This window comes from Eucyclogobius newberryi, unplaced genomic scaffold (assembly GCF_026437365.1).
Source record: "Eucyclogobius newberryi isolate DKJ021-1_F unplaced genomic scaffold, fEucNew1.0.hap1 SCAF_11, whole genome shotgun sequence".
NCBI classification, from domain to species: domain Eukaryota; kingdom Metazoa; phylum Chordata; class Actinopteri; order Gobiiformes; family Gobiidae; genus Eucyclogobius; species Eucyclogobius newberryi.
Genome location: NW_027315735.1, coordinates 34465617 through 34493313, shown reverse-complemented (window position 1 = coordinate 34493313; position 27697 = coordinate 34465617). Strand labels below are relative to the sequence as shown.

The window sequence follows — 27697 nt, the reverse complement described above, 5'->3', positions numbered from 1 at the left end:
ACGAGTGTCCCTGGTGTGATGTCACTTCCTGTATGAGTGTCCCTGGTGTGATGTCACTTCCTGTACGAGTGTCCCTGGTGTGATGTCACTTCCTGTACGAGTGTCCCTGGTGTGATGTCACTTCCTGTACGAGTGTCCCTGGTGTGATGTCACTTCCTGTATGAGTGTCCCTGGTGTGATGTCACTTCCTGTATGAGTGTCCATGGTGTGATGTCACTTCCTGTATGAGTGTCCCTGGTGTGATGTCACTTCCTGTACGAGTGTCCCTGGTGTGACGTCACTTCCTGTACGAGTGTCCCTGGTGTGATGTCACTTCCTGTATGAGTGTCCCTGGTGTGATGTCACTTCCTGTATGAGTGTCCATGGTGTGATGTCACTTCCTGTATGAGTGTCCCTGGTGTGATGTCACTTCCTGTCACTTTCAACAGATTTTCCAATGTTTTCTTCTAAATACGTCCTCGATCGGTGTAAAACTATCATTTATATGTACAGCAGGTATAAATACACCAAATAAAGTCAGAATGTTAATACCATAAAAATCTGTCATAGGCACTTTAAACGCGATATGAAAATGGCGGACCGCGTACACGAGGAGAAGACTTTACATTTGACTAGAATCTGTGCTCAAAACGATCCGAGCGTAAACGATTTCATTATTTGGTCGAATGTGGATCAGAATTATTATTGTTTTGCACAGGAAGTTGCACTAGACGACACAGGAAGTAGCGTGTTTGTGTTTACTGTAGCTAAACTGCAGCGGCTTCACCAAACGTGAACCTGGATTTAGGCTACGCAAACACCGACACGTTGCAATTCCGTGAAGCCGGTACGGGAACAAAAGAAAACCAAAGTAACTATTGTCCTTTTTTCTACGCTGCATGTTCGTATCCTGCTTCGTCAAACGTTTGAGAACCACTGCTCGAGGAGATAACTTTTTTGCTGCGATCGCTCAAAAGGACACCGGGAAAAATAGCAATAAACGATCCGATTGTTCAACACTGATAGTCTTCATGAAAATGTGCAAAGCGACACGAGCGCGGGTCCTGGTCGGGCGTGTCTCACAGGGGTAGGGCCAAACGGGGCTCATCTAGTCCTTGTTGGCGTGTCTCAGGGGTAGGGCCGCACAGAGCTCTTATAGTCCTTGTTGATGTGTCTCTCAGGGGTAGGGCCAAACAGAGCTGGTCAGGTCCTTGTTGGCGTCTCTCAGGGGTAGGGCCGCACAGAGCTCTTATAGTCCTTGTTGGCGTCTCTCAGGGGTAGGGCCGCACAGAGCTCTTATAGTCCTTGTTGGCGTGTCTCAGGGGTAGGGCCGCACAGAGCTCTTAAAGTCCTTGTTGATGTGTCTCTCAGGGGTAGGGCCGCACAGAGCTCTTATAGTCCTTGTTGGCGTCTCTCAGGGGTAGGGCCGCACAGAGCTCTTAAAGTCCTTGTTGATGTGTCTCTCAGGGGTAGGGCCGCACAGAGCTCTTATAGTCCTTGTTGGCGTCTTTCAGGGGTAGGGCCGCACAGAGCTCTTAAAGTCCTTGTCGGCGTGTCTCAGGGGGTAGGGCCGCACAGAGCTCTTAAAGTCCTTGTCGGCGTGTCTCAGGGGGTAGGGCCAAACACAGCTGGTCAGGTCCTTGTTGGCGTGTCTCTCAGGGGTAGGGCCAAACGCAGCTGGTCAAGTCCTTGTCGGCGTGTCTCTCAGGGGTAGGGCCGCACAGAGCTCTTAAAGTCCTTGTTGGCGTGTCTCAGGGGTAGGGCCGCACAGAGCTCTTATAGTCCTTGTTGGCGTGTCTCAGGGGTAGGGCCGCACAGAGCTCTTAAAGTCCTTGTCGGCGTGTCTCGGGGGTAGGGCCGCACAGAGCTGGTCTGGTCCTCGACGTGGGCGTGTCTCTCAGGGGTAGGGCCGCACGCCGCTCATCCGGGGCGTCATGGTGAGGTAGTTGGAGGGCACGTAGCCGCTCTGCCCCGCTCCGGTCCGGACCAGGCTCCACTCGGGGTTCCCCTTCTTGTCGTGGGGCTCCAGGATTCGGACCGGTTCTCCCGCCGCGAGCGACACCTCTCGAGGGCCGCGGGCCATGAAGGCGTACGCTGCCACCACCTGGAGGAAGCGAGAGCAACAAACAGAGATTTAAAGAGACTATAGTGACATTAAACAAAAGACAAAAGACTGTATAAACAAATAATGGGTATTTTGGTTTTATTTAGATTTTTTTATGCAGAACAAAATGAACAATTAGAACAGGCATTTTCTTAACTATTTCGTGTGAGGTCAGAACATTAATTTCTCTTATCTTATTAATTTACTGTAGTATGTGAGGACTCCCCTTCTTGGCCTGTTTTTCTAGCTTTATCTCCCTTTGTTTCTTTTTTGCAGAGGCAATGGCTATATTTTTTCCTCCCAAAACTGCTTTAGCAGGATCCCAAATCATGTGTGGGGAAGTTCTACCTTTTCTTTCCTTAAGCAAAGGGTCACTAAGCAGACAGGAATTGTGTGTTTTTCATCCTTCCCTTCAGGTCCACATTCATGTCGACAGGAGCATGATCACTTGAGTCTATTGTGCCCATTTCTGTCTCCGTGATTTTAGATCCGTCTTATTTAAAAATTAAGTCTTTAATTAGTCTTTTCTGGAATAGAGGTGGATTTGAATTGAATACGTCTAATGTGGGTTGAACATGAAGATTCCACTCGCCACCACAGATCAGGGTTCCCTCAGAGTGGTTTACAGTCAGGTCCGTTATATCTGTATAGAAGGTGATATCGCCCCCTGGTGGAGCACACACGTTTACTAAAGCAAAAAACTTTCCATAAATAGTTCCTTTGACCAGTACATATCTGCAATATTAGTCTTTACATACAAAAGTCTGTTCAAAAGCTATTCAGTTTGAGATCAATATTGATACTGTGTTTACTTTTGGATAAAATTGCCACCAATAATTTTTAAAAAAGGGACAAATTCTTGCCCTGAAGTAGAATTTACATTTAATTTCTCAAGAAAAACTTTAGTTCAAGATGACAAATGCTTTTTGCAGGACTTTTATTTAATTTTTAAAAGATTTTGTGGCCCGTAGGCTTTATTAGACAGGAAAGACCAGGGTGAAATGAGGGTCGAGAGGAAGGGGTGGACATGCAGTAAATTGCCTGGCATACGTGTGCTGTGCCTTAACCACTCCACCACCGAGCAGCACTTGAACACTAAAAACTATAACATACTGAATATAGATATTGTAAACAGCGATATTGATCTGAAAAAGCCTAATATTTGAAACGTGTTCATTAACTTCCTGTTTGAAACTGCAGAACTGTGGGCGGAGATAAGGGGTAGGTAAGAACAGAACTTATACGTACAACTCTGTGTAAGCTAATGATGAGAGAACAGCATTAAAATACGGTTTAAAGCGCATAAAAATCAATTTTACACCGTTTTGTCCCTGAATTTAATTGCGTTACGGTCGATAAAACTCATTTAATCATCTCTTGAGACGTTTTAGAGAAATGTCAATGGGTAAAAAGGCGTGAATTTACTCCGAACCTGAAGCTTCAAAGGATACGACTTCCCAAACAGGAAAAGAGTCACATTCCACTAAAAACCCCACAGACTCTAATGATGTTCGGGTGATGAGTACAAATGACTGCGGCGCCGAGGGGAAAAGGTTAAAGCGCCGGTTGTGTCTAATGAGCGCCGCGTTAGCATGACGGCGCTAACGTGTCGCTTTAGTCCGGCGCGGGGGCGGGCGTCGCCAGAGACTTCGCCGTCGCCTCCTTCGCTCGCAGAAACGACAACGGGGCCACCCGCTAACTGCTGCCATTAGCATCTCATTAGCATTTAGCTCCAGACGGGCGTAAGACACTGATAAGTATGAGGTGGTTTTGTAGGACTGCGCAGATCGAGTCTATACGATACTTTTCTGATAAACGGTATCGATACTGCGCTAAACGAATCGATACTTATGGAAAATTACAAGCGGGTTTTTTGTCTTGAAACTGCAGCATAAAATGTACCGTATTTTCCGGAGTATAAGTGGCACCAGCCAAAAGATGCATAATAGAGAAGAAAAAAACATAGTCGCACTGGAGGATGAAATGCGGTTGCAAGTGTGAAAATAACAAATAATATCACATATAAGTCGCTCGGAGTATAAGTATATAAGTATAAATATAAGTATAAGTCACACCCTGGCCAAAACTATGAAAAAAGGTGCCACTTATAGTCCGGAAAATACGGTACAAAGATACGGCTGATGTTCCTCATGACAACAAACTGTATTTAATATATAAATCGGCCAAAGAAACACTTTATGACTTTATTTATTTTGTTCTCTCAGGTCTTGTTTCCTGTTTTTGTGGTTCCGTGTTTTAAATAAATAAATAAAATAAGGAAATATGAGACATCCAAAAAATAAAATTACGGCATTATTTTGGCATTAAGTTAAAAAAAAAAAAGTTAATTTTTAAATCTTTTTTCTTTGTTTTTAAAGTGCTGCACAAATCCAAAGAAAATGTATAAATTATAATAAATACTGGGCTCTACAGATGATGGTACTTTCTATCATATATGAAATAATAAGTCTTATAATAAGTCTTTAGGATTGAAGAGGAGGTTTATGGTTCATGCAGTGAAAGAGTAAGTAGCAGATCAAAAGTGGTGGTTATCGCTGGTGTTTTTGGCGTAATCCAGTTCAGTCTGAGAGACGTCTCCAGAGCCACAACAGCAGCTCATTTATCAACGACGCCGTGACAGCGCCACCTGTGGACCGGAGTCTGCACCGCAACTTTCACAAGCTCCACATGTCACAGTCTGAGGCCGAGAGGAAACAACTGGAGCTTCTGTGAGACGTTTGAGGCTCAGTTTGCACTTTATAAACTACTTGTTTCCTTGTTACTAAACAAGGACTAAACCAGGGCTAAACCAGGGCTAAACCAGGGCTAACCCAGAGCTAAACCAGGGCTAACCCAGGGCTAAACCAGGACTGAAACCAAGTCTAAACCAGGACTAAACCAGGACTAACCCAGGGCAAAACCAGGACTGAAACCAAGTCTAAACCAGGACTATACCAGGTCTAAACCAGGACTAAACCAGGACTAAACCAAGTCTAAACCAAGACTGAAACAAAGTCTAAACCAGGGCAAAACCAGGACTAAACCAAGTCTAAACCAAGTCTAAACCAAGACTGAAACAAAGTCTAAACCAGGGCAAAACCAGGATTAAACCAGGACTAAACAAGGACTAAACCAGGTCTAAACGGGGCAGTACAGAAATCAGTATTGAGTCATGAACTCATAAATAATGTGTCATATTATTACAACACTATTATGTATTCACCCCTGAGGCATAATGATGACTTTCTGATCAATACTTTGGCACAATTCATAGAAACAATATGACGTTGATGCGATATTTTCTGTTAATGTTTTAGATGTGATTTACCAAATATAGTATAAAGTTATAGCAAACGTTCAGATTATGATAGAGAACATTTGCCTCGTCACTGACATAACTGATCAGCTCCAACAGTGGACACGTTTCTGACCTGAAACACGGGCCCAGGAGACAGGGGAGGGGCCGGGGGAGGAGCCAGCGGGGTCAGGGGGGTCACGGGGCTTCCTGGAGCCAGGTGCGACGGGCGCAGGTCCAGGCTCTTGGACAGTTTCCTCCCCTCGAGCCTGGAGTCCTCTCTGGCGGGCAGCGGAGAGGGAGGCGGGGGGCCCTCTGCTGGTGGAGCCTGGTACTGTCTCAGTTTGGAGGCGGGAGCGTAACCTCGTTTCCCTGACGACACAAGAGTTGAAAAGGGATTCAGCTTTGAGCGCCCTTTAACTTTTCTCTTTGGACAAACACTTTCAGGTGAAACATCTGAATCATAAAATGCCACGTTAAGTTCAGAAATATTACGCGTCGCATCATCGTTTTGTGAGCTCTGAGCTGCAGGTGTCACAGATGAAGACGGGCGTGTCTGAGCGACGATGTCCACGTGTTGCATCTGAACGATAAAGTCTGTCCCAGTCTGTCAGGTCGTGTTCACAAACCGAGTTCACGAGCCTAAACGTCTGTCACGGTGAACCACTGTTTAACTCACGTTTTGCCCTGGTTTACGCTCAACGATAACGACTTTATACTATGCTAATCATTTTTATTTATTTAACCTTTGTCTAGTTTCTTTACAACAGCTAATCTTAAAACCGTAAAATAAACTCTGAGCTATAAACGCAGAAAAAACAGGACAAATCCAGGACTAAACCAGGGCTAAACCAGGGCTAAACCAGGACAAAAACAGGACTAAACCAGGATCAAACAAGGACAAAACCAGGACTGAACCAGGACTAAACCAGGGCTAAACCAGGACTAAAACAGGACTAAACCAGGATCAAACAAGGACAAAACCAGGACTGAACCAGGACTAAACCAGGATCAAACAAGGACAAAACCAGGACAGAACCAGGACTAAACCAGGACAAAACTAGGACTGAACCAGGACTGAAGCAGGTCTAAACAAGGACTAAACCAGGACTAAACCAGGGCTAAACCAGGGCTAAACCAGGGCTAAACCAGGACAAAACCAGGACTGAATCAGGACTAAAGCAGGTCTAAACAGGACTAAACCAGGTCTAAACCAGGACTAAACCAGGGCTAAACCAGGGCTAAACCAGGGCTAAACCAGGGCTAAACCAGGGCTAAACCAGGACTAAACCAGGACTAAACAAGGACAAAACCAGGACTAAACCAGACTTTACAACAGTTAATCTTAAAATCGTAAAATAAACTCTGAGCTATAAACGTAGAAAACAAAGTCAATATTTGCCGTGTTGAAGTGGATAAGTGTTTGTTCTCAAAATGGCTGACTGGAGTCTCGGATCAGAACGGTTCATAAGTAATGGTTAATATCGCTGTAATTATTAACAAAAACGGGCACAAAAGTCGCCCGTCGCCACCACAGCACGACCAAAAACAAACTCTTGCTCGGATTTGAACATTGGTCGGCTCGCTCACCCCCGGCGTCCACCAGCCAGCGCCGGCGGTCCCCTCGGCTGTCGCGCTCGCTGACCACGGCCACCAGCTCGCCCTTGATCAGGCTCAGGTCCAGGTCCCTGCTGCCCACCGCGCCGGCCGTCGCCTCGAAGATGCGCTCCCGTGGGTGCTTCTGACAGAGCTGCCGGTACCGAAGCGCCCAGCACGGGTTCACCGGCTGGAGAGACGGGGGAGAGAGAGAGGGGGGACACGCAGGGTGAGGAATGATGTGAGACGGTTATCAAACATTACATGGCACACCACGGTCAGAACAGGTATAAGGGACGGGACGCTTCTCTAAAATATGGCGTTTTGGTCGGACTTTGGTGCGGTGTCTCTCTTGGCGCGATGTCTCTCTGCACGCTGTCTCTTTCGGCGCCCTGTCCTGTCTCTCTCGGCGCCCTGTCCTGTCTCTCTCGGCGCACTGTCCTGTCTCTCTCGGCGCACTGTCCTGTCTCTCTCGGCGCCCTGTCCTGTCGCTCTCGGCGCCCTGTCCTGTCGCCCTGTCCTGTCTCTCTCGGCGCCCTGTCCTGTCTCTCTCGGCGCACTGTCCTGTCTCTCTCGGCGCCCTGTCCTGTCTCTCTCGGCGCACTGTCCCGTCTCTCACGGTGCGTGTTGTCTCTCACGGTGCGCGGTGTCTCTCACGGTGCGCGGTGTCTCTCACGGTGCGCGGTGTCTCTCACGGTGCGCGGTGTCTCTCACGGTGCGCGGTGTCTCTCACGGTGCGCGGTGTCTCTCACGGTGCGCGGTGTCTCTCACGGTGCGCGGTGTCTCTCACGGTGCGCGGTGTCTCTCACGGTGCGCGGTGTCTCTCACGGTGCGCGGTGTCTCTCACGGTGCGCGGTGTCTGCATTTTTTCTGGTTCGGCCCTTTTGCCAATCAATGCAGGAAGTAAACGGCGCCATAAAAACGTACTGTGGCGGCCGTCGCATGAATGAAAAATGGATGACACAAACGGCACCGACAATAAAGGACTGGACTGAAAGTAGCTCCTACACATTCCAAACTTTACATTCTTTAATTCAGCAAGATTTTGACTGAACGTACCTAAAGATTTTTGTCCATACCTAATTATCAGCCTGATTTATTAAAGTTTTGAGTAAAAAGAATTAGGCAAAAAAAATTATATTTTAGGGCAATTTTCAAGAGTTTTTCCAAAGAGTTAACAGTGTAATACCGACCATGACCACAGGGGCGCTCAGAGCCTCCTCCACCGTCTGACACAGATCCTGCAGCTTCCTCATGCCCTCCATCACCGCGGCCTCCGCCCACTCCCAGAATGCACTGGGGCTCATCGCACTGTGAGGCAGCTGCACAGGAGAGAGCAATGAGACCACAGGGGACAACAACAACAACAGAGGAAACAACAAGACAACAACAACCTGCGTGGCAAAGGTCTGGAAGAGCTGGGTCATGTCGGACGAAAGGTCCCGGTGTAAACAGCTGAAAGTCCCCAGCAGTCTCCAGATCAGCTGCAGGGACACGGTGTTGAAGCGAGGCAGCTCCGTCAAGAGGAGCGTGTTCATCGTCCTGTGGGAGGAGCAAGAGGAACGGGAGGAGAGGGAGGAGCAGGAGAGAAAGGGAGGAGCAGGAGGTGCGGGAGGAGCATGGGAGGAGCAAGAGGAGCGGGAAGAGCAAGAGGAGCGGGATGGAACAGGAGGAGTAAGAGGAGCAAGAGGAGCATGGGAGGAGCAGGAGAGAGAGGGAGGAGCAGCAGGGAGAGGGCGGAGCAGGAGGAACGGGAGGAGCAGCAGGGAGAGGGCGGAGAAAGGGAGGAGGGCAGAAAGCAAATCCATGAATAAACAATAAAATAAAGTGTTTCAAAGGGCCGAGTACTTTGTATTTGTTTACTTCACAGGACCGAGTACAGTCACATAACGCCCGAGGGGAAAGACACATGGATCAGATTAAAGATATGAATTATAGCTAATTTCCTCTTCTTTTTCAGTGTAACATACTCCTATCACATCATAAAGTGCAGAAACGTGCTGTGATATGTTGAAGTTACAGTACAGGCCAAGTACTATATCACATACATTATCACATACATTACATACACATACATTATATACACACACATGCAGTATAAAAGAACATCTGGTGTATTACAAAGTACACGTTTCTGTGCATCTCTGGTTCGCTGTATAAAGAGTAAAGAGGTTATGTTCAATACTGCGCTTCCCCCTGGTGGTCACATCTGAGCTCTGACGCTGCAACAAGAAACACGGGAAACGACTGAAGTATTCAAATGAATGCGCTGCGTTATCAGACCTGTACCGACTCAAAAACACAAACGGAAATATGGTTTATTACAAAGACGGCGGCAAAAATGAATACAAAATAATTCAGATTGTCCTTTGTAAATACTCTAAAAAAGCCTTCACTCGCTATAGTTAAACTTTTATTTGGTTACAATTAATACAAAAATATGGAAATAATCGTTTGACTAGTGCACTAAATGAAAAACGTATCAATGACGAGTAAAAAGCAATAAATAAAATAGTAAATACAATTGTAGCTGCAGTCTTTGTAAAAAAAAGCTGTAAAAAATGACAACTATTTGAATATTTGCCATTAACTATTGTTCAAACACTGTTGTAATAAAGGCAGATTTGAAGAATTGCAAACAGCCATTAAATATCACCAAATTAGAACAATAATAATGTTAAAAAGTTCTTCTTTGCACCACCAGATGGCACTACAGGCTAACGCTCGAGCCCATACGACACATTGAACTGCACTTTTCACCCAAACAAAAGGACTATGATTATATTTATGATTTTACAAACACATTTAGCCTTTGTTTCTTTCCAATTTGACCGTTTTTGTGACGTTTATGATGTCACTTCCTGGTTTGACGTGTCCAGCAAATATGACAGAGGTAGAGGCAATTCCGCAACTGTTACTTAGCAACCAGATAGTAAACAAGAGCAAAGTCCATCCATTTAAATCATACAATAGTTATGATTAAACAAATAATTACAACTGTCGACGCCTTTATTGTGTTAAATGACTGTTTAAACTGTCATAAAAAGGTGTCAGTTGCGTCCACATTTTATCAGCATTTTTGATGGAATGGCGCTTTTTGATGACATCACAGAGCTGGAGCATTTATTTTTCTATTTTCTTATTCAACCAGGAGGTAGCAGCCAATCAGTACTTTAAATCGCAAAATATTAAAACAATTCGCTCAGGAAAAACAAACAATTTTCAATATTTTACAATTTTGCGCAATTTCCTCGCAAATAAATGAAAACCTTCTGGCTGCACCGGTCGCAGGTTTGGTTGTCACGGTTGCAACATGTGGGCATCTGTTGTCATTACGAACTGTGGCGGTTCAACTCGACACCACTTCCTGTCATTTTCAACTTTTATTCATCAAACTTCCGTCACAAACCGCAACTCGACGACACACGAAAGCGGCAGGTCATTCTTAAAGCGCCCCCTGCAGGTCGGACAACTCATTGAACTAAAATGCAGTTACGATAAATATATATATATATATATATATTTAGAATTTTGCAAAAAAAATTATACAAATATTATTACAGAATAGCACATTTTAAGTCTTTTTTTTTAACGTCACTTCCTGTTTGTAATTGATGACATCACAGTAGGAAATTACCCAGAAAACGCTGGGCCATGTTTAGAGAGTCAAAAAAGTTGTTTTTTTGTCGTCTTTGTGTAAATTCTGCATAAAATTTGACTGGAATGAGTGTCCCTGGTGTGATGTCACTTCCTGTCCTTGGTGTGATATCACTTCCTGTCATTTTCTACTGATTTTTCAACGTTTTCTCCACAAATACCTGCTCGATTGGTCTAAAACTATGATTTATACGTACAACAGGTACAAATACACCAAATAAAGTCCAAGTTTTAAAATAGTAAAAACCTGTCATACGTCACTTTAAGCGTTTTACACTAAGTTACATTAACACAAACTATAATTAAATAGTGCTGAGTCACAGCTTTGCCACAACTGTGGTAAAGTCACAGACACGACTTTACCACAGTTGGCCCTGGACTGCAAACCCACATTACAGATGATAACACGCTTACATACATGTGCGTGTGCAGGAGGTTAAAAACAGCTCTGTGGCTTTATAATAACAGTGAAGCTGGTTTATCCTCAGACGCTGCTGTTCCACAGAGTCTGCGTCTCTAGAGCGACTTTGGGCGTCTGTTTTTGGAACGTTACGGGTTGCGTTTTAGGAATGAAAAATATTAGCCTGCATTTCAGCCATTATGGAGTCTATTGTTGTGAAAACAGACCTGAGAAACGGTCGATTCATGTTTTTAAATGTGTTATTCATGTTAAATATGCACATCTCGTTCAGCAGCAACACACATTTGACTAATTGCTTATTTTGATTATTTATTTCTACGGGGCTCAGGCTGTTTTTTTTATTTTTTGTGTGCAAAGGTTTGGTCACTTGTTGCCATCTAAAATCTATTATCATCAATTTATTGCTATGGTAAATTAAACAAACACAGCAGTTTTTCCCCTTTTTCCCACATTTATTTGAAAAAAAAAAAAAAAAAAAAAACTGAAGATCTTTTTTATTTTTTAGAATTGAATATAATAATTTAGTGGGGGGGGGAATCAATAAAAAAGGTTAAGGCACATGAGGGCCAAGATAGGTGTTCCATTCAGTCCAGTTTCTGTTAAACTTGTCCATTTCTAAGTTTAGTCCGAGTGCGTTTCTTTTTCCACCGTCATCGTTCAGTCTGCAGCGCCGTGTCAACTTCTGCCCAATATTAATGTGCAACAGGACGGCCCCAAAACACATGATAATAAGCAACTTTGAAACGATACACATATTTTCCCATTCCTCGTCCGTCAAAACAAAATCACCCTCTTTTTCCCCATTTCATTGTAACGTCTCTAGTAGAGCCACTGTCCTTTATGCATGTATAAAATGTTTCTGTTGTTGCTATTGTATATTTATTCATACATACGTTTTGATTGATCTGTGTTTTTATTAAATTGAAAAAGAAAAAAAAAAGTTCAGATTTATATGTCACATGTGGTCCATTTGTCTTTATAATCCGGCCCGCCAAACATGCCAAGTAATATAGAAAGATTTTTTTTAAATAAAAAAAAAAAGAATATATATATTAAAAAAAAACGTAAATATTTTTTTCTTTTTAGCCTTCAGGCATCTGTCTGCACTTGTATCCTTAATAAATATGATGTGAAATGAATTAAATAATAGATTCAATAGCCTATATTTGACAGAAAAGTGATTTTTTTATTTGATATTTAATTTGTGGCCCTCTGCTACTTGCCTGGATTCAAATATGGCTCTCAGAGGAAAATAATTGCCCACCACTGCCTTAAAGGAATAATAGAGGATTTGGCGTGTAATCTGAGTCTCATTTCCTGGTGGCGTGGACAGCCGAGTAGTTCTCCCACATGTCAATCATTCCTTGTGTGATACTGCACACCTGCAGCCTCGTTCCCATAGCAGCACGTTTCCCTGGCTGAGCATGCGTGGTTGATATGTCGGTGTGTGTTTAGTGAGTTCCTTCAGTGTAAAGTACAAACATGACAGAGAAAGACTGTGATCAAGCTCAGAAGAGACAGAAAATCTGCAGAGACGAGATGATGTGATCCTCGCGCTGATAAACAAACGCACGAGTAGCAGCGGGGCTTTGATGGGAGGCGGCCTCTTGGAAACAACAGGAGGGTGAGCGGTGAGTGTGGTAAGTGTGTGCATCCACATTTTTAAAAAGGGACTAACAGTCGCTTGAGTTCTCAAATCGGCGAAAAATCCTCTATTATTCCATTAATAAAGATTTCAACACAGCAGTTTCCAAAGTGAAACGACATCAACACAATAATCTAACATTGAAAGGTGACAGCAGGTTAGCACTTACTTGTAGGTGTTGGCCGCCGCCTGCTCCTCATAGCTCAGGATGGACTTGGCCTCGATGAGCTCGTAGTCCAGCAGTTTGTCCAGGCGCTTGCGGATCAGGTTCCGGGGCCCGACGAGCAGGTCCCGGAGCGAGCAGAGCGGCTTGTGGATGAGCGCCCGCAGACGCTTTTCCTGAGCAGGCCGAGGCGCGGGTCAAACACGGGGGACGGAGAGGAAACAGGAAACGAGAGATGAGATCGGACGGAGGAAGAGCTAAATCAAGGCTAAACTCTAATCTGTCATTTTGGGGCAAAGTCCTCGAAAAGGTCATTTACCAACAGCTCACAGATTTCCTCTTAATAAACAACTCAACGACTAGAGGGCTGGGTGGGCATCACTGGCACTGCCCTAAACTGGTTAAGGTCCTATCTGGAAGACAGGAAGTACTTTGTGTCTCAGACCACATGACCCTGACCTATGGAGTGCCCCAAGGGTCAGTCCTGGGTCCCCTTCTGTTCACCCTCTACATGTTGCCGTTAGGTCAGTTGATACGCAGTGAAAATGTGTTCTATCATAATGATGCAGACGAGTCAGATCTATGTTTCACTGTCGGCAGGTGAAAATGGACCAGTAGATTCACTCTGTCACTACATCCAACAGATCAGTGTGTGGATACAAAACAACTGAGACTGAAATAATCGTCTTTGTCCCACAGAAACAAAGAGAAAGTGTTAGCGTCACCTCCAGAGTCTCGCTCTAAAACCTACAAACAGAGTTAGAAATCTGGGGGTAATAATGGACTCAGACTTGAACTTTAAAAGACACATCAAATCAATAACATCAGCAGCTTTTACCATCTAAAAAACATTGCCAAAATAAAAAATATAGCGTCAAAACCAGACTTTTCTTCAAACCAAATACCGTATTTTTCGGACTATAAGTTGCACCTTTTTTCATAGTTTTGGACGGGGTGCGACTTATACTTATATTTATACTTATATACTTATACTCCGGAGCGACTTGTGATATTATTTGTTATTTTCACACTTGCAACCGCATTTCATACTCCAGTGTGACTTATATATGTATTTTTCTTCTCCATTATGCTTTTTTTTTTTGGGCTGGTGCGACTTATACTCCGGAAAATACGGTATTCAGCACAATTGCAGACGTTTAGAGTCGTTTTTAGCCACTCTTTGTCAATGTTTTGATGTCATCTGTATAACCTCCACTTCATAACGGCATTGGTATCGAACAAACGCTCAAACCAGCGAGCGTTTGTTCCGTTCCGCGGCCAGAGCAGGACACGACGACGACGCGGCGAGACGACACGCCCTCACACAAACGCACACACTGAACATGGCGTAAACACGAGCGCAGACTAAACGTGACTTACGAACGTGGGCAGGATCCACTGTCGGAGCGCCGTGGTGATCTCTTTGTAACAGACCGGTTCCCTCTGGGCGTCCATGTACAGGTCGAACTCCTCCGGCTTGACCGACAGGAAGGACTGCGACAAACGAGCACAAAGGACACATATTTCACACGAAAGACAGTAATTTGGCGTAAATTCAAAATGTTGGTGGAAAAAGGGATGTGGAAGCTGTATTAAAAAAAGAAAAAAGGAAAATATTGCAATTGTTGTTGTGGAGATTTGCAAATATTGAATATCAAGTATATTGTATTAGTTTATACTTAAAACTAATACGAATTACGGCAAAAAGAGCAGATTAAAGCAATCTTCCAAACAAGAGATCAGATATTTCTACATTGTTTTGGTTAAATGTACAGTCTATTTATGTTTGTGCGACATTTACAGACACGTTTTAGCGCTTTCTTCATATTTGTCCAGATTTTGTTATTGAAAAATAATAAAGATATTCATTTTTATCAATACTGACAGTAAGCTCGTTTGCAACATTAAAGTGGACATATTATTTCATTTTGGCCACTATCGCATTTTAGCGGTTTTCTTTAGTTAGTTAGCTAGCTGTGTTAGCTTATGTTAGCTAGTTCGATAGTGTTAGCTTGTTAGCCAGATTAAAGATAAAATTGGCAGAAACATCTAGTGCAATCTTCTAAACAAGAGTAAAAGTGATATTTCTACATTTTTGTGGTTAAATGTACGATCTATTTTTGCTCGTGCGACATTTACAGACACTTTTTAGCACTTTCTTAGCACATTTTTACTGTCGTATTTGTCCAAATATTGTTATTGAAAAACATTAAAGATATTTATTTTTATCAGTATTGACCTTAAGCTCTTTTACAACATTAAAGTGGACGTCTTGTGCTTTTTTTCTTATTTTATTTTGCCCAGTATTACATTTTAGCGTTTTTTTCTTTAGTTAGTTAGCTAGCTGTGTTAGCTTGCGTTACCTAGTTTGATAGCGTTAGCTAGTTCGATAGCGTTAGCCAGTGTTAGCTAATGAGTGAGCTATATTTATATTTTAATAACAACATGGCAGCTAATGTAACGGAAAATGGAAAGCCTTTTGCATCCTGTTTGTGTCATTTGCACGTTCTCCTTGTGTCCTTGGGCGAGAATCAGAAGTAGTAGTTTTATGTATACTTATATTTAATAGTTTTACTGCTATTTGTCTGTACAAAGGTGAAATGTGCTTAGACAATCGGTGCACGCACGCTAAATATAATAATACAATACAATAAATCAGTAGCATCCACAATTAAAAAGACATTTCAAAGATAAATTAAAGTGCCACATACGACAACGCAACACAAAAACTTAAATATATCACACAATACAACCGTTTCCGTATGAATCGCGCGTATTGTTCGATTGTATAAACTAAACTAAACGTTGCCTGGTGGTTCCGTGGTCCCGAGTAAATGTTTCCACAGGTTAAATTTAGAGTGGAAAGCGCTCACAGAGAATCATGTGTTGGACTCAGGAAGTTTGCGCTCGTGACTCGATTTACAGGAGGAAAAAAAGAAACAAAAAAGTACATTCATGAAAAAAGGTGCGTTTCGAGCCTCTGCTGCAGTGGAAAACCATTAGCATACTTTCCCATGTGCGTTTTAAAGTTTTCCAGTCGTGTAAATGCCACATGTGCAGCTATATCTAACTTTTTGGCCAATTTTTCTCATCCAATATCTATTAGAGAAGATTATTGTTCTCAAATAAGAAGAGTTATACTACAGTACAAAGTCTGAGAAAGTACTATTTAAAGTGCCGTGTGACAATTTTCACATTTTGACTTTATTTGGTGTATTTGCACCTGTTGTACATATAAAGTATAGTTTTAATCCAATCGAAAACGTTGAAAAAACCTTTAGTAAATGACAGGAAGTGACATCACACCAGGGACACTCATTCCAGTCAAAGTTTATGCAGAAATATTTACACAAAATATCACACAACAAATTTTTGGTCGGTGGATGTGTGGGTGGGTGATTGTGTGGGTCGGTGTGTGATTGGGTGTGTGGGTGGGTGGGTGTGTGATTGGGTGGGTGTGTGATTGGGTGGGTGTGTGATTGGGTGGGTGTGTGATTGGGTGGGTGGGTGGTGTTACATGCAGGTGGGCGAGGTAAGTCTCCACGTTCTCCAGAAGCTCCAGGATGCACTTCTCCAGCAGGTAGAAGAATCCCTCTAGGGCGTCGAACTCCTCGTCCACCAACTGCGGACAAAACGAGTAACGGTGAAACGTCTCATCGGTCACACACTCATGTGGCACACGCGGTGGAGGAGCGGTGGTACTGCGGGGCACGCGGTGGAGGAGCGGTGGTACTGCGGGACACGCGGTGGAGGAGCGGTGGTACTGCGGGACACGAGGTGGTAGAGCGGTGGTACTGCGGGACACGCGGTGGCGGAGCGGTGGTACTGCGGGACACGCGGTGGCGGAGCGGTGGTACTGCGGGACACGAGGTGGTAGAGCGGTGGTACTGCGGGACACGCGGTGGCGGAGCGGTGGTACTACGGGACACGCGGTGGAGGAGCGGTGGTACTGCGGGACACGAGGTGGCAGAGCGGTGGGACTGCGGGACACGAGGTGGCGGAGCGGTGGTACTGCGGGAAACGCGGTGGCGGAGCGGTGGTACTGCGGGACACGCGGTGGCGGAGCGGTGGTACTGCGGAACACGCGGTGGCGGAGCGGTGGTATTGCGGGACACGCGGTGGTACTACGGGACACGCGGTGGAGGAGCGGTGGTACTGCGGGACACGAGGTGGCGGAGCGGTGGAACTGCGGGAAACGCGGTGGCGGAGCGGTGGTACTGCGGGACACGCGGTGGCGGAGCGGTGGTACTGCGGAACACGCGGTGGCGGAGCGGTGGTATTGCGGGACACGCGGTGGTACTACAGGACACGCGGTGGAGGAGCGGTGGTACTGCGGGACACGAGGTGGCGGAGCGGTGGAACTGCGGGACACGCGGTGGCGGAGCGGTGGTATTGCGGGACACGAGGTGGCGGAGCGGTGGAACTGCGGGACACGCGGTGGCGGAGCGGTGGTATTGCGGGACACGCGGTGGTACTACGGGACACGCGGTGGAGGAGCGGTGGTACTGCGGGACACGCGGTGGCGGAGCGGTGGTACTGCGGGACACGCGGTGGCGGAGCGGTGGTACTGCGGGACACACGGTGGCGGAGCGGTGGTACTGCGGGACACACGGTGGCGGAGCGGTGGTACTGCGGGACACGAGGTGGCGGAGCGGTGGTACTGCGGGACACGCGGTGGCGGAGCGGTGGTACTGCGGGACACGCGGTGGCGGAGCGGTGGTACTGCGGGACACGCGGTGGCGGAGCGGTGGTACTGCGGGTGGTGGCAGAGCGGTGGTACTGCGGGAGACGCGGTGGCGGAGCGGTGGTACTGCGGGTGGTGGCAGAGCGGTGGTACTGCGGGAGACGCGGTGGCGGAGCGGTGGTACTGCGGGACACGCGGTGGCGGAGCGGTGGTACTGCGGGACACGCGGTGGAGGAGCGGTGGTACTGGGGGACACGCGGTGGTGGAGCGGTGGTACTGCGGAACACGCGGTGGCGGAGCGTTGGTACTGCGGGACACGCGGTGGAGGAGCGGTGGTACTGCGGGACACGCGGTGGAGGAGCGGTGGTACTGCGGGACACGCGGTGGTGGAGCGGTGGTACTGCGGGACACGTGGTGGTACTGCGGGACACGCGGTGGAGGAGCGGTGGAGGAGCGGTGGTACTGCGGGACACGCGGTGGAGGAGCGGTGGTACTGCGGGACACGCAGTGGAGGAGCGGTGGTAATTCGCGCAAGAAAAGACGTAAACACTGACATCGCTGTCAATGGCGCGCCCGGAGCATCAGCGACGCACGCGTCTTCTGCGCGGCAGAAGTTGAAGCCGGCGCAATCTAGTTGTTACTCACATCATAATCTAGTTGTTACTCACATCATAATCGAGTTGTTACTCACATCATAATCGAGTTGTTACTCACATCATAATCTAGTTGTTACATCATAATCTAGTTGTTACTCACATCATAATCTAGTTGTTACTCACATCATAATCTAGTTGTTACTCACATCATAATCTAGTTGTTACATCATAATCGAGTTGTTACTCACATCATAATCGAGTTGTTACTCACATCATAATCGAGTTGTTACTCACATCATAATCTAGTTGTTACTCACAGCATAATCTAGTTGTTACTCACATCATAATCTAGTTGTTACTCACATCATAATCTAGTTGTTGCTCACATCATAATCTAGTTGTTACTCACATCATAATCGAGTTGTTACTCACATCATAATCTAGTTGTTACTCACATCATAATCGAGTTGTTACTCACATCATAATCGAGTGGTTACTCATATCATAATCGAGTTGTTACTCACATCATAATCGAGTTGTTACTCACATCATAATCTAGTTGTTACTCACATCATAATCTAGTTGTTACTCACATCATAATCTAGTTGTTACTCACATCATAATCTAGTTGTTACTCACATCATAATCTAGTTGTTACATCATAATCGAGTTGTTACTCACATCATAATCTAGTTGTTACTCACATCATAATCTAGTTGTTACTCACATCATAATCGAGTTGTTACTCACATCATAATCGAGTTGTTACTCACATCATAATCGAGTTGTTACTCACATCATAATCTAGTTGTTACTCACAGCATAATCTAGTTGTTACTCACATCATAATCTAGTTGTTACTCACATCATAATCTAGTTGTTGCTCACATCATAATCTAGTTGTTACTCACATCATAATCGAGTTGTTACTCACATCATAATCTAGTTGTTACTCACATCATAATCGAGTTGTTACTCACATCATAATCGAGTGGTTACTCATATCATAATCTAGTTGTTACTCACATCATAATCGAGTGGTTACTCACATCATAATCGAGTTGTTACTCACATCATAATCTAGTTGTTACTCACATCATAATCTAGTTGTTACTCACATCATAATCTAGTTGTTACTCACATCATAATCTAGTTGTTACTCACATCATAATCTAGTTGTTACATCATAATCGAGTTGTTACTCACATCATAATCTAGTTGTTACTCACATCATAATCTAGTTGTTACATCATAATCGAGTTGTTACTCACATCATAATCTAGTTGTTGCTCACATCATAATCGAGTTGTTACTCACATCATAATCTAGTTGTTACTCACATCATAATCTAGTTGTTACTCACATCATATATATGTACAAGTAACCACTGTAAAAACACTCTCAAATACATCGTATTGAGCCCATATCCAGGACTGTAGAAACAAAGACATTATTTTTGTGCTCGTTAAACAGACGTCGTTGACACGCTCTTTGTTGTGCAGATAAAACGATGGTAGAAAGGGCCCAAACCTTGGGAGTTATTCCAGTCTCGTGTTTGATCTGCTGGCTGAGGCGCGCCGTCTTCTTGAAGATGCTGTGGGTGTTCAGTCGGTTGATCATGTCTTTAATGCTCAGGGTTTCAGTCTTCTTGTATTTATCGGCTGTGACGGACAAAATAAAGACTTTAAAACTATAAGAGACGTGCCGGGAAAAGACAAGAGGAAGACAATACTCGAGCGGTCTAGTCCACGACGAGACAGGATTAAGTAGTACTGATACTCAAACTGTATATACCGTATTTTCCGGACTATAAATCGCACCTTTTTTCATAGTTTTGGCCGGGGTGCGATTTATACTCCAGAGCGACTTATATGTGATATTCTTTGTGATTTTCAAACTGACAACCACAAGAGGGCGCTCTAGGCTCTAAGCAACGCAGAAGAAGAATCTGCACTTCCTCTTCCTCTGGAGTTTGTGGAGTTGTTTAGAAGTGACACAGAGGAAGAAGAATTCAGTGGATTTAGTGATTTGGGGTAAAACTGATGCTTTGCTAAACTTGTTAGCATGTTCTTTATGCTATAGTTATCTGAATAACTGTTCATATGTTACGTTAACATACCAGACACTTACCACAGTTCTGTCTGTGCCTCATGTAGCTGAAGGTGTCAGCGTTAGCATACGTCATGTAGCTGAAGGTGTTAGCGTTAGCATACGTCATGTAGCTGAAGGTGTTAGCGTTAGCATACGTACACCTATTCACCATGTTCTCTCATCTGTTATTATTTTAAACTGCATTTCAAGATTAAATGTCTGTTCTTGGTCTTGGATTTTATTAAATACATTTCCCCCAAAAAATTCAACTTATACTCACGTCATGTAGCTGAAGGTGTTATGTACGCTAACACAACACCTTCAGCTACATGACGCACAGACAACGAACTGTCCGGAAAATACGGTAAAAAGGGTGCGATTTATAATCCGGAAAATACGATATTGCGACTCACCGACTTCCCGGAACTCCCTGATCCTCTTGTACTCGTTGATGCGACAGTTGAGGGCCACGGACGTGAGCGCCGTCCTGTCCAGGAGCTCGTACGCCGGGTGCGACGGCTCCGTGTGCTTCCGGATGGTCTGGAAGAGCAGCGGGTAGCGCGCGATCCTCTGCACCGGCGTCACCAGGAAGAAGCTCAGCGACGACGCCTTCAGCTCCGGACTGGAAGCGGAGTGTAAGAGATCAGCGATAAAGAAAACGGGCGATAGACAAAAAAACGACACAAGAAACTGCGCAAAAAAACCACCCAAGTTCCGAGTACATTCCGAGTGCTTTAAACGAGCTGCTGAGATTAGATTTCACGCAGCAAAAACTGAACGTCCAGCAAAGTTACAGGTTAGATCTGTGGAGAGTCAACCGAAGAACAGAACATAAAGACACAACGATCAGAAAGGACAAAATAAACGTAAATTTTTGCCCAAAGTCGGTCAAATTGATCCCTTTTCAAAATAAAGTCAGTCCATTTTGCGTCGTCCATTTCTTTGCGATGGCCTTCGCCGTTGCCATGGTTTCATATTCATATTCATATCATTCATTTGTGTCCATAGCAGGAGTTTTGAGGCCCAAGTGCATCGTTCTGAAATTGTGTAATGTATGCTAGCTTTTTCTAGGTATTTTTGAGCAATAAAAACACTATAAATAAATGTTACTAAGTAAATAAATGCAAGACGGACAAGTTTGATGCAACTGCGGAATGTTCCGGGCAAAGCAACAACATCTCCATCAGGACAATGTTTTACAGAGTGATATTTGAAAGAGTGGAGGGCTGTAAACTAACGGGACACGTGCAGTTTAAAACCCAGGAGAAGCTTTTGTTGGAATATTTGTGAGAAGAGCTTAAAAACTGTACAAACGCCAACACCAACTTATTAAAAAAAAAAATCTTATAGCGCCCCCTACAGGTCGGACGAGTCATGGAACTAAAATGCAGCTAAGATCAATATATTTGGAATTTTGCTAAACATTTTTAAAATGTTATCACAGAATAGCACATTTTTTGGAGTGTGTGGAAAATTACCCAGCAAACACTGGGCCAAAACTTATCTAATGTCACAATTTTTTTATTTGACAAATAAAAATATGATATATATAATATATATTCAATAAAAACATATTTTTTGTTGAATTAATGTTTAGAGAGTCAAAAAAGTTGTTTATTTTGTATAAATCCTGCATAAACTTTTAACTGGAATGAGTATCCCTGCTGTGATGTCACTTCCTGTCATTTTCTACAGATTTTTCAACGTTTTCTCCTCAAATACCTGCTCGATTGGTGTAAAACTATCATTTATACGTACAACAGGTATAAACACATCAAATAAAGTCGAAATTAGAATATTATAAAAACCTGTCATACGTCACTTTAAAGGGTACAAAGGGCTTTTTTAAAATTTTATCAAGAAATTGTCGTAAAAGTACTCCGATAATTGAAATATGAACGCATTCAATGTTTAAATGTTGTAAATACAGTGATAACTTTCACCTGAACACTGTCTTTAAAGATGCAGAAGAAACATTGTTCAGTTGATGACTAACGTGTCATTATTAAGCAACAAACGTAACCAAACCCAATATGGACTTGAGTCATTTGGACAAAAGATGGAAAGTAGCCAAATATAAAACACATTCATGCCATACTTTCAATAAGAACTGCACTGATTTTTGCTGTTGAAATCAAACTAAATTCAGATACTGTATATTCAACACATCAGAGTCGTCTGCATTGTTTTATGAATAGAATTACAAACAAGTTCACTAATGAGACTTTGAGAATGTGGTCGAACTGGTCTGGCCAAGTCGGAACAAAAAGAAACGCTGCATGGATGCGGGAACAGCAATAAACTTTACGGTAAATGACGTAGGAGTTTTTGCATGCGCAGAGTTCAAGTCTCAAAGTTCAACTCCGGAGACGTACGCAAAGGTGTTTGCTTAAGAGTAAAACGTAGATGTAATCCTCTGGTGTGGCAAACGCGGTAGGAGCAGTGCAGGAGTGTTGTTTGAGCAATATGTAGTTAAATTTAGTTTTACATTTGAGGATCAGTCGAATATGAAACGGCTGTAGAAACACTCACTAATGTGCAGAAATTTAACCATATTCCCTCATTTTTATTACATTTTCTTTCTCAAATCAGTTATTTTTGCTGCAATTTTGAAGAGAGGGATTAAACATGTACAACTAGTATTTATTTTATGTTTTAATGCTCAAAAACACCTTGAAATGCACTCTTTCTTACTGTGAGCGGGGTCGCCCCTCCACAGATCTGACCTGTAACGACCTGGTAAGGCCATATTTATAAAAAAGTTACATGTAAACCATACAAATTAAACAAACCGCATGGTTGCATGACTAAAGCACTATTAATATCACACAAGAACACAAAAGTAAAATACAGAGGAAACAAATACTTAAAGTGCTTATGAAGTTTCTCATGTTTTTATGATTATGACTTTGTTCGGTGTGATATATCTGTCACAGTTTTACATCAATCAAGTGGCAGTTTGAGACGAAAGGTTGAAAAGCAAAAGTGACAGGAAGTAGAGGCGAGTTCTACAGCAGAATCCCTCTGTGATGTCATCAATAAGCGACGTTCTATCAAAAATGAAGACAAATTATGCGAAACAAACCAAATTCAATGTGTTTTACGTATGATCATTTGTCATAATTTGTGTAATTCATATGGATTTAGGCACTTGTTTATGATATGGTTGCTTGGTAGCAGTTTACTATACGGTTGCTAGGTAACATTTGTGGAATTATCCATCTCAAACTGGGGAGTAAAATCTTAAATTGAATCATGTTCACTATTACGTTATAGTGAAATGTACTGTTATATGTATCTTGAATGTCAGATTAGAGATTTTATTGGTTACATATTTTATTATTATTTTTTATAAATTTTTTATTTTTATATTTTATTGTATTTTAATTTAATTGTTGTTATTGTTGATTTGACAGGGACATTGCACAATAAATACAGTGCACAGTCCAGCAGTTTAACAGTGTGCAGGCAATCACACCAACCACCAGCAGAGGGAGCACCTCATCAGCAATCAGACTACAAATTTAAACACCTCTTACAGACAGCTCTCCAACGACTACACGCCTCTTCTTAAGGCGGAATTTTAAATGTCCCAGAGTGCTTCTTGTCCAGACGCATCGTATTTGGTCACTTTTGATTTTGCGGTCACGGTTTTTGGCCAGCGTTACGAGAGTTTGTGCCAAGACACTTTTGAAACGGATGGGTTTTCAGAAAAGAAGAGGAGGACATCGCTTTCCTGATCCTGATCCCGAATTACTGACTCCGCAACGAATCATTTAGCGATGGTTTGCTTTTGTTGCGCGAGCGTGTTGACTTACGCGGAGCTCTTGAGGACTTTGACGATCTGGTCCCACAGCGCCTCCTTCTGTTTGGAGCTGATCTCCCACGCCGTCACCTGGCTGTAGTCGGACAGGTACTCTTTGTAAGCCGCTTCGATGTCTGACGAGAGGCTGAGGAAGGCGTTACCTGCGGGAACACGGGACAGATGTCCACAGTTTATAAGATTGAGCTGGAGGACAGGTTCAGTGGTTAAATGTGATGGTAAGTGTCAGGTTTTTGGATAATATCTCTGTGATTACAAGGCGCTGTACACATGAAACAAACACTGGCATAAAGTTCAAACACTTGATGCAAACACTTGATTTTTGTGAGTTGAAAAGGCAGGTTTGTGGAGCCAATCTCAAACAAATAATGACAAGGTTCAAAAGGTATCCACTCCCCAAAAACATGGCTACTTCCCCCCAAAAAGAAGACTCTTTCCCCCCAAAAAGATGGCTGTTTCCCCCCAAAAAGATGACTCTTTCCCCCCAAAAAGATGACTCTTTCCCCCAAAAAGATGTCTGTTTCTTCCAGAAAGGTGGATGGTGGATATCTCTCAAAAAAAAAGCGTCTTTTAATCCAAAAAAGATGGATATTTCTCTCAATAACATGGATATTTCTCTCAATAACATGGATATTTCTCTCAATAGCATGGATATTTTTCTCAAATACATGAATATTTCTCTCAAATACATGAATATTTCTCTCAAATACATGAATATTTCTCTCAATAACATGTATATTTCTCCCACGAGTTACAGGCCACTGCCCTTGATCTGAAACTATATCATCGACAAATTCTAACACATAAACACAAAATTTAAATATTACCATTTGAATAAACAAGACTTTTGGTGAAGTTTTGAAATTGTAGATTTAAGATAAGCATTTGTGCAAGTCGAGTAAACAATGGGCTCTAGATCATAAACCTTTTCTCACATATTTGCTTCTCTCAAACTATTGTTGCCCGATTCTCGTTCAAACCTTCAACAAAAATACTTTCAAGTCTCTGTAAGTTTACTTCCCGTGTTCGCGGTTGATCGAAACAAGATAAATGTGAGAGCAAACCCACTTCCTGAAAGAACACGAGGACAAAAAGATCTTCTATGAGCCGGTGTTTTTATGTAGCAGAGTACAACTTAAGTACTAAGACACTGCAAATGTTTGCAGTGTCTTAGTACTTTAGTTGTAGTTTTTAACATACAGTATTTAGAACTATATCGTATTGTATTCTAGACGGAATCTGGACAAACTCTGGCCTCTGTGAGGACTGAACCAGAACTAAACCAGGTCTAGAAGAGATGAAGGAATAGACCAGCTCTAAATGTGGACTAAACCAAGAGAAACCAGGGCTAAACCAGGTCTAGAAGAGATGAAGAACTAGACCAGCTCTAAATGTGGACTAAACCTAGAGAAACCAGGTCTAAACCAGGTCTAGAAGAGATGAAGAACTAGACCAGCTCTGAATGTGGACTAAACCTAGAGAAACCAGGGCTAAACCAGGGCTAAACCAGGGCTAAGCCAGGGCTAAACCAGGGCTAAACCAGGGCTAAACCAGGTCTAGAACAAGGCAGTGTTCCACAGACTGAACACCACTGGTCTGGAGATGCTAAACACCATTAGCTGAATGTACAGAGTTCTTACAGAAGGTCTGGAGGAGGTCCGGGTCTCCGGGCTGGAGCTGGTCCTGGTCCACAGAGTCCAGGAGTCGACTGGTCACAGAGATGACGTCGGGGATCTGCTCGAACATGGAGTCCAGGTTTGCAAGAGGAGGCTGGAGGAAGACAAGCGTTAGACATTTGTTCTGAGGAGCATTGAGACCCAGAAAAGTGTGAAGGAACGACCAAAACCTGAGAACTACGAGGCTTTCTGTGATACTTTTTGGACACCTCAAATGCATCGGAACGGCCTTGAAAGAGAAGGTTAATTCATCCGATCGGATCGCAAACGGCTGACGGATCGGAGAAGGAAAGAGTCGATTTCAGCCAGAATGTCTCGCGCTTAAACGATAATTGTGGAGCGAGCTTTAGAGCATGTTTAAACGAGGAACATTCTGATACCGGATCAAAGTTTGGGGAAGAGGAGGAGGCCTAAAGACGTACAAAAGTAGAGCTAGTTTATGTCTTCGAGCATGCAGCGCCGCGTGTGATCTGTGCATCATAAAAGGAGAAAATTGGCGTCTTTTGTCAGGTTGAAGATTAAAGTGACGTATGACGGGTTTAAACGATTGTCTAATCTTGACTTTATTTGGTGTGTTTATACCTGTCGTACATATAAATGATAGTTTTACACCGATCGAGCAGGTATTTGAGGAGAAAATGTTGAAAAGTCTGTAGAACATAACAGGAAGTGACATCACACCAGGGACAGGAAGTGACATCACACCAGGGACACTCATTCCAGTCAAAAAACCCAACACATTTTTTGACTCTAAACATTAATTCAACAAAATAAAGTCCTAATCATATATTTTTATTTGACAAATAAAAAAAAGCTGTGACATTAGATGAGTTTTGGCCCAGTGTTTGCTGGGTAATTTCCTACTGTGATGTCATCAATTACAAACAGGAAGTGAAATAAAAAAAACTAAAAAATGTGCCATTCTGTGATAACATTTTTATCATTTTTAGCTAAATTCAAAATATATTTATCTTAACAGCGTTTCAGTTCAATGAGTCGTCTGACCTGTAGGTGGCGCTTTAAAAAAGACGTTTACCCGGGGTGCGACTTATATTTCTCTTTATACTTATATACTTATACTCAGGAGTGACTTATATGTGATATTATTTGTTATTTTCACACTTACAACCGCATTTCATACTCCAGTTTAACTTATATGCGTTTTTTTCTTCTCTATTAAGGATTTTTTGCCGATTTATACTTCGGTGCCACTTATAGTCCGGATAATACAGTATTTTTTAATGAAAATAGAAACAGCAGAGACTTTTGGTTTGGTTTATTTTGCTTTACAACTTGTATTTATCCCTGTTGTCTGTGAGATGGTGTCGAATGAGTAACACTGGTTCGTTATTGGGAAAGAGTTAAACCTGGATGAAGTGTGCAAAGTGAGCCGAGATATCGTGGTTAAACAAACAGTTGGTGCAACAGAATTCTTGTGTAAATCAAACATCGGAACCCTCCACACGCACGGCGCTCTCACCTGTATCTTGAGCAGGTTCTCCCGGATGGCGCCGGCGCTCAGCTGTAACATCCTGAGGTAGTTCCGTTCGGACTCGAGCAGCTCCTGGACGGCCAGCTTCTGCCGCTGAGCTTTGATCTCCTGCGATTTCTCCTCCTCGCTCTTCCTCTGGGCCTCATCGCTCGCCTCCTTCAGCTCGATAAAACTGTCCTGAGGGAAGAAAAAGAGGAAATGTTACGTGTCTGGTATGTTAACGTAACATATTAACTATAGCATAAAGAACATGCTAACAAGTTTACCAAAGCATCAGTTTTACCCCAAATCACTAAATCCATTGAATTCTTCTTCCTCTGTGTCACTTCTAAACAACTCCACAAACTCCAGAGGAAGAGGAAGTGCAGATTCTTCTTCTGCGTCGCTTAGAGCCTAGAGCGCCCTCTAGTGGTTGTCAGTGTGAAGATAACGGATAATATTTACATATAAGTGCTCTGGAGTATAAGTCGCCAAA

At 43.5% G+C, this 27697-nt stretch overlaps 1 protein-coding gene across 1 annotated transcript in view; it reads right to left on the bottom strand.

The window, feature by feature from the left end:
* Window positions 1-281: 281 nt before the first annotated feature.
* arhgef37 (Rho guanine nucleotide exchange factor (GEF) 37) overlaps window positions 282-27697 on the bottom strand; it is a 48868-nt gene continuing 21452 nt past the window's right edge. Inside the window, exons 3-15 of the mRNA XM_072440022.1 lie at window positions 27211-27399; window positions 25695-25824; window positions 24050-24197; window positions 20645-20853; window positions 19671-19801; window positions 16378-16482; window positions 14241-14354; window positions 12867-13036; window positions 8369-8516; window positions 8168-8296; window positions 6969-7164; window positions 5515-5750; window positions 282-2083 (exon numbers count right to left, since the gene is read on the bottom strand). Of these exons, the coding sequence (XP_072296123.1) occupies window positions 1877-2083; window positions 5515-5750; window positions 6969-7164; window positions 8168-8296; window positions 8369-8516; window positions 12867-13036; window positions 14241-14354; window positions 16378-16482; window positions 19671-19801; window positions 20645-20853; window positions 24050-24197; window positions 25695-25824; window positions 27211-27399 (2112 nt within the window). The 3' untranslated portion in view covers window positions 282-1876. The remainder of the gene's footprint in view (window positions 2084-5514; window positions 5751-6968; window positions 7165-8167; window positions 8297-8368; window positions 8517-12866; window positions 13037-14240; window positions 14355-16377; window positions 16483-19670; window positions 19802-20644; window positions 20854-24049; window positions 24198-25694; window positions 25825-27210; window positions 27400-27697) is intronic.